Consider the following 10795-nt stretch of genomic DNA (forward strand, 5'->3'; position numbering starts at 1 on the left):
CCCCACTGGAATCGGAACTCTCCCTGCTTTCCCCTTTGCTCGGGGACGGGCTTGAACTCAGGAGGGGAGGGACTTCGCGATATCCCCTGTCCCTCACACACCAGAAGCAGTTTAGTCATGCTGGCCACATGACCCGGAAAGCTGTCTGTGGACAAACGCTGGCTCCCTCAGCCTGAAAGCAAGATGAGCACCGCTACCACATAGTCACCTTTGACTGGACTTAACCGTCCAGGGGTCCTTTGCCTATATAATTAAGCCACATAAGCAGGATGGTACCAAATTCACCCTGTTCCAGAGGTGGAACGGACTGGCTTGACCAAAGGCTGTTTTTCCCACAATAGCATTCTTACATATATAATTTATGAACTGTTGTCATTATGAACACCCTGCTGTTTAGGACACGAGGATCAAAGCAGTTTAGTGCTGTAAGCACAGACATAGCCAATTATTACAGTTGGTGTGAAGGATTACCTCAAAGGAAGATGGGTTCTGTGCTACTGTAGTTTAGAGCAGTGAGCCACCTTGGTCGCATGCATAGTAGAATCATAGAATCATACGAGTTGGAAGAGACCACAAGGGCCATCCAGTCCAACCCCCTGCCAAGCAGGAAACAGTAGTAGACCCATTGAAGTCTATGGATTTGACTTAAATAACTTGGTTTCAATGGATCTAGCAGAGGATATTGCCCAGTGATTTGTGGGTTTTTTGGTCACCACTGGCCATCTTCCTCTTTTGGCAACAAATATGGCCCATCAAGTTTGTCACAGTAGCCACATTCAGAGTTGAAGACTTACCTTCAGCTGGCTGCCAGGTCAGCCTGCTCATGTCTTCCCGCTTCTGGTTAGCAGCCAAGTTCATCTCTTGCACAGTGATGATGTTGAAAGATGAGAACAAGTTCTAGGGTGTGGAGAGAAAAGCCATACAGGGTATGGTGACAACTCAAAGAGATTCCATATTATGCTGTTAGTTGAAGTTATAGCCCAGTGCTAAACTCCTTAAACGGACTGCTTTGGAAGTTCTCCCAACCTTTTAAGGTGGTTTTGGAAGCTGCAACACACCCAAGAGAGTAAAGCTCTTTAACTGTGGATTAACTAACAGTCTAGCATTCTCTTCTCCATATCCTGAATATCCTAGTTCTGAGTAGAGTTTCTAAGAGCTAACATAGTAGTGGAAAAAAAGGAGACGTGGGTCCTGGTTCAAATCTCAGCTCAACCAAGAGATTCACTAGAATGCCTCTAGTGAGTCACTCATTGTGAGCTTCAGTCCCTCATCTGCAAGACAAGAGAAATAAATGCTGGCATGCCTCATAGGCTTTCTTGTAAAGGGATGTGAAGAATATATGTGGAGCATTTAGTATTTTGTCCAGTGCTTCCCCCCCATGATAGTTTAGCATTGCTCACTCAGGCCCAGGAAGCATTAACACCTTTCACTCTGGGCAGTATTACAAAAGAGACCTACCAGCAAGTTAACAACAGCAGGCATGGAGCCATTGACGCTCTCTCCCCTTTCAAACTGGTGCTCTAGACGGATGAGAACGGAGTCGGGCTCCCATTGGGCCAGCGTGAGCAAATGGACATTTGAAGGGAGAGCCTGGTGCAGAGCAGAGAACTGGGATTGGGGAAGGAGAGAGTCAATCAGACAAGCATAATATGACACCACCAGATTAGAACAGAGCTGAGATTCACTAGCTTTTACTTTACTGATCAGCCATTTCAAAGAGTTGTCGTAAAAACATTCCAAAGCAATAAAGTAAGAAAAAAGTGACACAAGTAAGTTGTGACAGTCAGCAAAAGATAACAGGCTCAAGAATAAGAAACACATTCTAAGAATACAACATCTGTGTCCCCACCTGCCAATGAATTGTTCTTTTTGAATCACATCATTTCCTAAGAAAGTTATGTGGACTAGGGGTTGGGATTTGATTTATACAAAGAAATGTGTTGCCCAAGATATTTGGGCCCAGACTGTAGAGCAATATGGGAATCTGCCTTATTTGGAGAGTCTTGGGTTATCTAACCTAGTGCCATTTACTTTGAATGAGAGCACCTTTCCAAAGGTTGGGGCAGAGACCACTCCAAGCTCTGCCCTCTTTAGCCAAAGGTGGGACCATTTTGCATGCCAAGCATGAGCTCGCCCACAGAGCTGCACATGCAAGGCCTTGAGTGAGTGCAACTGGCAGCCACAGCCGACTGACTACATTGCTTTCCCAACCGTTCCCTCACCTCCTTCACGTTGTCTTGGCCAGGCTGGTATGGAGGCCCCTGGCCAGGGGCCAACACCAGCTGTGGTGCCATGAACTCCTGCTGGGCCCACAGGCGGTGCTGCTCAGCTGACGACTCTGCTGTGTCCAAGAGGATGAGGTGGCGACCCCTCACCACCAGCCCATGGTGGAAGTCGCCAGGTTCCAGCAGTGGCTCCCCTACGCCCCGGCTATCGTCATGCAGCAGCCGTCGATGTACCTGAAGACCATGATGGAGGAAAGGGGGAGAGGGGATGAAAGTTGGGAGAAGTACTGCAGGTCGGGCTGGTCTGCTTGCTACAAAGTGGGCTTGCCACTCTAGGATGCTGAAGAACCAGCAATTCCTTCACTGGAGTCACCGGTATAAGCTTTGGCCTTGTTATTATTTAAGGCAAGGTGGGCAACATCAGGGTCAGGGGCTGAATGTAGCCCCCACCCACCCTCAGGCCTCTCCACCTCAGGCCCTACCCCTCCCTGCCCCTGCTTTGCAGCCCGAGTGTTTTTGCCTGGCTGGACTGTGTCTGATAAGGCCCCCTTCCTGTCTGGATACAGGATGCAGAGGTTCTGTAGAAACAAGCCAACTGCACAAAGGTAGCATTTGCATTTGTTACTCCACCCACTTTGGCCTCTGGCCCCGCCCACCACTGGCATGGAGACTTCAAAAGGTTGCCCAGAAGGAAATGTGAAAGTTACACATCCTCAGTGACTCCTGAGTGGGTAGCTCTCGGCTTTCTCTGGATGCCCACAGTCGCCCAGCCGACGAGGGCCTCTCTACTTGACCGTGGCTCCTTCTCTTCCTGGGCATGACACTGAGGCAGTTTGCCCTTCTTGCTACTTGGAAGTCCTGCTGCGCTCACCATGAGCTCAAGAGAGCCGTCGAAGACGCTGCTGCCTCCCTGCGAGCGGTCCGTCAGCACCGTCAGTTGCACCTTCTGGTCCTGGAGCGATTCGGAGAGAAAGCAAGAGGACAGAGCTGCAGGCGTGTGCACACTATGAAAGCCTCCTGCCGCACCGCTCGCTAGGTGCCACAGGAGGGCAGGGCAGGTGTGCTCTTTCTCTGGGCCCCCCGTTCCCACCACACTTGAACACAGCCCCCTCCCTCAAGCTTTGTCCCAAACCTTCCCTGGAAACAGAGGAGCACCTGTCCCTACATTTCCCACCATTGGTAGGTCTGCAGGTGGGCCTGTCACAGTGCGCAAGGGGTGCCATTACCTGGATGTAGATACGGCTGTTGACAGGGTAGTAGTTGCCGGCCACAGGCTCCGTCTGGCTCAGGTTCCACGTGGCTCTGTAGTTGCGCCTGCGCCAGGGTGAGCAGAGAGAGAAGTGAAAAGGGAAGATCAATCTCCTGCCTTTCCTCAGCCAGTTAGGAACCCAGACACACCCACCCAGAGGAGGGGAAAACAGAACATGGAAGGGTAGAGACAGAGCAAAATGGACCCCGAGGTGCTGGCAGCAGCAACTACATTAAGAGACACTTCTTCCAAGTGCATGTCTATTGTCTTAGGAGAATACTGGCTTACTATAAACCAGTATTATTCTCCCTGTTACACATCTATTGGGAGATGGGGGAGAAGAAGAGTCAAGATCAGGCATCCCCAAACTTCGGCCCTCCAGATGTTTTGGACTACAATTCCCATCATCCCTGACTACTGGTCCTCTTAGCTAGGGATCATGGGAGTTGTAGGCCAAAACATCTGGAGGGCCGCAGTATGGGGATGCCTGGTCAAGATGGAGAAAGAGCAGTTTGCACCCTATGCTCTTAGCATCCTCTGCTCCTGTCCAGGCTATGGAGGGACAGTCCCAAGACACAAAAGCTTCACTTCGCCTGCTGCTCCCGCCAGTACCTCCTCTCTAGGATCTCACGCCCGTTGGAGTCTGTGTAGAAGCGGCCAGCGGTCTGCAGGTCTGTCTCGAAGCGGCTGATGATCTCCTTGCCAAGACCGTCTCTGTGGGACAACCCAGAGGTCAGAGATGCACTCTGAAGACAAGGGGAAGGCCCCGCCCCCGCCCCCAGCTTCCAAACACTCACCGGATAGGGATGGGCCCCACCGTCCATTCCAGCTCAACGTACGGCTGCCCGGCATAGAGTCGCACCACCTGGGAGCACCAGGCAGAGAAGTTCTGGTACAGCTCCTCCACCACTTGGGTCTGCCAGATAAGAGACACGTGTAGGTTTTATTTCTAATTTGCCTGGCATCGATATGCAGCCCCTTCTATTGATAAAAAGTGGCACAGATGGGGTTGGGGAGACTGTGTGCGCACAAGGGGGGGGAGGAGGAGGAAGGGGATTGCAGAAGTTGGCCTTTGGGCATACAAAAGTGGTAGCCAAAGTAGTCCAGGGCACTCTTATTGCCACACATGCATGAGAAACCTTAGGCTTGAAATTGCATAGGCATGAACTATAAGCCAGGAGGCTAACATGCAGCTTCCCCCTTCCCCACACAAATCCCTGCCAATGATAAAATTATTTTAAAGAATGTAGACTAGCTGATGGGAAAAGTCTTCTAGAGAACGGCAGATCTTGCCTTCCCCACTTTGGTCCCTGGTGGGCTGTCCAAGGGTCAATGTGTCCCTTGGCCTGGAAATGGTTAGCCACTCCTGCTGTACATATTAGATGTGTCTGCTCTTGGGGTCTGGCAAGCCCTGGCAACTGCAGTTTCGCCACCACAGAAATTAAAATGGAACCAGTATTTGTTGCAGAATAACTACAAAAAAGATTTCTGGCTGTGGATGGTAAAACACGGAAGACTCAAAAGCAACATACATGACAAAACATCCATGAAAACAGGGCTGGGAGCTGTGACAGCTTCCAATCTCTTCCTTATCCTCTCCTATATCGCCATAACTTTCTCATCTCTTGTGCTCCATGCTGTAACTTCTTCCATAACTTCAATTCTCTTCTGTCTCTTTAGGCCACAGTGAAACACTGAGCATTCAGTGGCAAGGCAACACTGTTTCTGCAGCCCAAACTATGCAAAAATGCCCAGCAAAGCCACACAAGGCATTCAGCATGCTCTGGTTGTGGGATTCAGTGTTAATGAATGTGGGATTTAGGGTGCAGACCACTTAGAGAGCCAGCTTGGATGTGGCCATCATCCTTCTAACAATGGATCCAAAGCTCTTCAGGCCCTTGGTGACTGGGTCAGTTCCCTGGACAGGCCAGCAGCCCTTCTAGGCTTATGATAGTCCCTCAGCCAGGATTTGTGCCGTCTTCTGCCGGTTTCTCCTACCTTCACATGGTGCAACTGGGCTCCCTTGGCAATGGGGAAGGTCTTAGAGGTGTCTGGGCGGAAGATATAGGCCCCAGAGGCCTGGGAACTCTCTGCATTCCCAGCGCTGGCATTGTACCTGAAGAAGTCAGCCAATCAATGGACAGAACTGGTGATGCAGCTATAACAAATTCCCCACCATCTACTGCCAATAATTCAAGCAGGAAAGGATAAAGACAGACAGCCCATCTTTAATATCCACCTTCCACGGAGGCAAGAGTCCAGCTCGCAGCCAGGAAGTGCAGGGAGAGAGCTCCCCTCCACACTGCTTCCCAAAGCTTCTCCCTTTCAAAGCAGAAGAAAACTCACCAGAAAAAGTTCTGAGACACTGGCAAGGAGATGTTCTTGTCCAGGTTCTGAATCTCCTTCAGGAGTCCTGTTTTGGGGTCAACCAGAACTCGTAGATGCTGGGAAAGGAGGAGGAGGAGGAGGAGGGAACAAGAAAAGGAAAAAAATTGTAGGAGATGCAATCTGGAAAAGATTCTTAGTCTGGGTGGCAGAAGGTGCATGAAAAGATGTGATGCTGTTCCAGGGAAGTCTGCTTTCAGGAAACAGATCCCCACAAAAGTTTTAAAGTAGGAAAAAGTATGTCATGTGGTCATCTCATTCTACCCAAGTTGTAAACAAGGGAGCTGCCTCTGATGGATTTCTTTTCAGTGCTTTTCTCGAATGTCTCCAAGGAAGATGACTTCTCAAGAAAGCTTGTTTTGTTCCTGAACTGGTCTTAGTTCATAGATTTGGGTTATACTTCTTTCTACAGATTTGAACTCATAGTTTGTCCCAGATTTCAGGGGTCTGGTAACACTTCTGTAAAGAATAGTCTAATGTTTACACCAAAATGGGCATTTGGGAATGGAGAACTGAAAATCCAGATATTGGGTAGTATTCAACCAAGTTTTGCTCAGGATAGACCGACCCACTGAAGTTAATTAACCTAACTGAGTCACATCCATTAATTACAATGGGCCAACTTTTGAATAAAACTTAGCTGAATACCACTTACTCTTGGTAGGAATCAGGTGTGGGAATCTCTGCTTTCTCTGTTGCTCAAAGTTATAATATTTCATTCCTTGAGCAAAACAAATTGCCCTTTGAAGGTTTTGTAAGAAAGGCTTGTGCCTCATAGGAAAAGAGCATGCAAGACCAGGCCAGGAATACCAAAGCAGAGTCAGCCAAATGTCAGGGTGAGATTGGCAAATACCTCATTCTGGATTGACCAAGAAAGTCGGTCTGCTCCAGGTTGGTGGGGCAACCTCTTCAGCAGTCTGGATCGCGCTGGCTCCTTGTCAGGCAGTCTAGAGACCGAGTAAGTGGTGTAGCCCAGCGGTGGGACAGATGCCTGGAACACCAACTCATTGACAGCATCGCCCCGATCATGCCGAACAGCACGGGTGAAATTTGATACGGGAATGACCTGGAAAGAAAGTCTGCACAGTTCTTCATTCCACTCAGCAGAGCACCTGGAAGGGATACTCTTCTCTTGAAGAACCCAGGGAAGTTTGGTGTTGGGATATTCCATACAACATGGGGCATCAGTTTCATGGCCATTGAATAGAGAAGCACTAAGATAGTGGACAAGCACTGATGTTTGCTTTTGATACAATTAGCCCTCTGTTAGCTGCATTTTTGCAGCAGGTGGAGGATTGGGAAGTTGGCAAAAGCTTTGGGCTTACGTTGGCCACCCCACCAAATGCTTCATCATTTCCCCAGTGAGGAAAACAGTGCCAATTTCAATTCTATCTACCACTCAAGCATCCCCAGCTACAGGGGAAACAGGGGCTGTTTGCTTCCTACCTCATTCAGAACAGCCTGGCCACTAGGATCTAAAATGGAGTAATGGCTTCCATTCACCGGCAGCCGGACGTTCCACCCCACAGGGCGGGCCAGAGGGTTATAGACGATCACCATGAACTGCAAGGGCAGAGAGCAACATGTTAGGGACAGGATGAATGACTGCCAAGAGGAGCCCAGCCGACTGAGACGGTGTTGGAAGGTCTCCCCAAATGCCAAGGCACAACCCTTGATGCTTGGAGGTAAAGAGGGAAGTTACAGATTTCAAGTGTCCAGTGGGATAAGGGACTAGACAAAAATGATGGTCCCTTACAGTAGAGGCAGCTTCAGTCAGCAGGCAGACACTGATGTTAAGATAGGTGCAATAGATGAAGTTCTCTTTGCTTCCAAAGATACTGGTGAGGGCATTGCTGACCACAACCTGCAAGGCCAGAGAAAATGGTAGCTATAGGTTAACCACTCTCGTCACGAAGGTACCTGTGCAAAGGTGCGGAAACATAACAAGGAGACCTCCAGGGAAGGTCAAAGTCCTGAAAACAGGGCAGCTTCACACATTTATATATTTGTACACACCCTTCCACCCAAAAGAAGCCCAGGGTGGTGAAGAGAACATCGCACAAGCAAGATCCAGATAAATAAATAAATACAGGTCTAGGAAAGGCATCAGCAAACATCTGGGAGGAGAGCAGAGGGCTGAGGAGCCAGGGCTGCCTTCCACCTTTCCATTCAGTTACGCTCACACACATCTGAATGTGAGACACATCTGGCGGCCGCTTTCTTGGTTCAGGGCACACACCTCACAGGCATCCCAGCCGGTAGACAACTGTTTGGCGTAGTCATTGGTCACATGCTGCTTTGCTGTGCCACTCACTGCATCGTGGTGCTGGGCAACTCCCATGGCCTGACCTGCAAGAGAAAGAGGAGTGTGTCACGTGACACTGGGATGGGACCCCAATAGGTTGGGCTCACACATGCAGACAGTGGCCACCCCGACTCACTGGCTCTCTAATACAGACACCACTGCCCTCTGCCCTGGCTTTTGACACCTGCAAGTGTATACTTTTACGACTCCCCTTATTTTTGTCATTGTACGTTGTTTTAAACTTTTAATATTATGCTTTAATGTTGTAAACTGCCCTGGGATCTTAGGCCGAAGGCCAGCTAATTACTAATAATCATCACGTTCTCCGAGTTAATTCAGAATTTAGACCAGATCCTGGCTGAGACCCTCTGATAGCCACCATGGGAGCTACTGCCGTTTCCTGGCTCTTTCTGTAATATCAGGATGAACCCACCCCACCGAAACCCTCATGATTTCACCTACGCAGCACAGAACTGTTGGCATTCCCATAAGGCCCCACATTTGCTTGTGCGCCAGCCAACACTTCGAGCTGGTTGCAGACCTGCAAAAGTAAAGAAACAGCATCAGAGGCATGAGAAATGCTCGCCTGTCGGGTATGTCCTGCGCCTAAGGAGTCAGTGATGGCAGCGGGACCAGGACCCAGGAGTTCTGGTTCTTTGCCTCTCCTCCATATCTTGTGGGGGGAAAATACTCTTCTTCTTTTTTTGTATCCCAAAAAATTGAGCACTGACCTGCAGGAAGTTATTGCTGAGCCGCTCGTAGCGTTTCAAAGCTGGGCGGCTGGTGAAGTAGCCTGTCCAGAACTGGTGAGGACCGTCAGCATAGGGGAAGAAGTCATCGTATTTCACAGTCCTGCCCAACACAGATTTCATTTCAGCCAAGATCTACGCCTGTATATGGCATATCACCCTCCCCTGCACCTCTAACGGAGCCTGTGAGCAAGCAGGAGGCGGCAAGTGGTCAGCACAGGATGTGAAGAAGACATGGAGAGAGGCGGCCCAGGGCCAAATCCATCTTCTGCCAGGGATTCACTGACTGACTGCATGCCTATCAGCCCCTGTATTCCATCCAACACTAAATACTTTTGATGATATTAATATTAATAATAACCCCAATTTTCTATGTACCCAAAGTAGACGATGAAGGTTACTGGCATGAAATGAGCTCATTAAGCAATTCAGATAGCACATAAAATCCTGTAGCTTTGTTATTTTTACAATGGGCGGGATTCAACTAATGAGCCCCACCCATGCAAGAACTTCCACTAGCTCAACGGGGCTTTCCCTCCTCCCCTCTGCTCAGCCCTGAAAATTGGCTCAGAGGAGGGTGGGAGTTAGGAGAAGCCCCAGAACAGCACACCGAGGGAGAAGGGAGCAGAGGGCTCCGCCAGGGAAGCGGAAATGCTTGTGCTGTCCGAGCAATCTGCTTCGGACTACAGTGAACCTCTCCCCTTTTGTTGAAGGCTGTGCTCTCTGTGAGCATTTGTGCTCTCTTTAGATCTTCAGCCTGGTGAGCATGGGGAGACACCTTCAAGTCATCAAGCTGCTTGGGGAACAAGTAGTGGGGCCTTACCCCAACAGAACACGCAAAGAAGATGGAAGCAGATGGCAGGGATGCAGGTGTGGTGGACAGATGAACCCTCCTAGTTTAACAGTGCGAAACAGGCACTAAAGGGGTTTGGCCTAGAAAGAATCTATAGGAAAGAACACTCTTTTTTGAGGGGTGTGTGTGTGCCTCTGACAGCTACATGCTGTATCTTATCAAACAGACAACCCTCATGCAGTTGAAACCCACCCTCCCTTGCTAGCATTCAGCAGCCATCTTGCAGGGGTAGAATTAAGCACCTGCTTGGGGAAGAGGAGTCGGCGGCCAGCCCCTAAGGAAATGCTCCTGCTGCAAACACGGGTGGCCCAGCCAGCCAGACCCAGCCCTCTCACCATGATATGTTGGCCTTATTGAGCTCCCACAGGTAGCAGCTTGGGGTGGAGTAGAGGACATTGACGCGGCTCCCGTTCAATTGCTGCAAGAGAGAAGCGAGGGAAATTAACAGGTAAGCACTCACTGAGGAAAGGAAGGACTGCATGGGCATGTATCAGCTATGCAGCAAGGACAGGGCACGGTGCCAGCTCTAGCTTTCTTCCGGTGCTGTCCAAGTCATATCTCTCTGGCGAGCATTGCCAGAATATGGCATGTGAATGAGGAAAGAGGCTCATTCTCAGTTCCAGAGCTGACTGGGAGGAGGAGGAGACAGGCTTCCCCTCTCTGTTTTTCACTGAAGTTCAGCCTAGACAAGGCTGAGGTTTTGTCAATGTGACATTTGACTACCGCGGTAATTTATGTTTAACCTGTTCTCTCTGCTTTCCCTCTAAGGTAGGAATGGGGATTTCTAGCTCCCACCATCCATATGCTGCCAGGAGCTGATGGGAGTTGAAAGCTAGCTACACCTGGAAGGCCACAGGTTCCCTGGCAAAAGGACCAGGTCCAAAGCTTGACCCACCTTTGTCACCAGAGGCATGGGGGCTATTGCCAGATGCAACTGCCTGGCTTGAGAAACCTGTGCCCTCCTGGCCTCCTGCTTGAATTATAGGGATGCGGGTGGCACCGTGGTCTAAACCACTGAGCCTCTTGGGC

General features: G+C 49.8%; 1 protein-coding gene across 1 annotated transcript in view; it reads right to left on the reverse strand.

Moving 5' to 3' along the window:
• Positions 1-10795, reverse strand: part of MAN2B1 (mannosidase alpha class 2B member 1) — a 30022-nt gene that overhangs the window by 9098 nt on the left and 10129 nt on the right. The window contains exons 8-23 of the mRNA XM_035104885.2: positions 10102-10184; positions 8896-9016; positions 8627-8705; positions 8099-8208; positions 7616-7723; positions 7306-7422; positions 6713-6925; positions 5821-5918; positions 5473-5590; positions 4272-4390; positions 4087-4188; positions 3452-3539; positions 3097-3177; positions 2223-2459; positions 1459-1608; positions 795-897 (exon numbers count right to left, since the gene is read on the reverse strand). Coding sequence (XP_034960776.1) covers positions 795-897; positions 1459-1608; positions 2223-2459; positions 3097-3177; positions 3452-3539; positions 4087-4188; positions 4272-4390; positions 5473-5590; positions 5821-5918; positions 6713-6925; positions 7306-7422; positions 7616-7723; positions 8099-8208; positions 8627-8705; positions 8896-9016; positions 10102-10184 — 1927 coding nt within the window. The remainder of the gene's footprint in view (positions 1-794; positions 898-1458; positions 1609-2222; positions 2460-3096; positions 3178-3451; positions 3540-4086; positions 4189-4271; positions 4391-5472; positions 5591-5820; positions 5919-6712; positions 6926-7305; positions 7423-7615; positions 7724-8098; positions 8209-8626; positions 8706-8895; positions 9017-10101; positions 10185-10795) is intronic.

The sequence above is a fragment of the Zootoca vivipara genome, chromosome 2, assembly GCF_963506605.1.
Source record: "Zootoca vivipara chromosome 2, rZooViv1.1, whole genome shotgun sequence".
Classification (NCBI taxonomy): domain Eukaryota; kingdom Metazoa; phylum Chordata; class Lepidosauria; order Squamata; family Lacertidae; genus Zootoca; species Zootoca vivipara.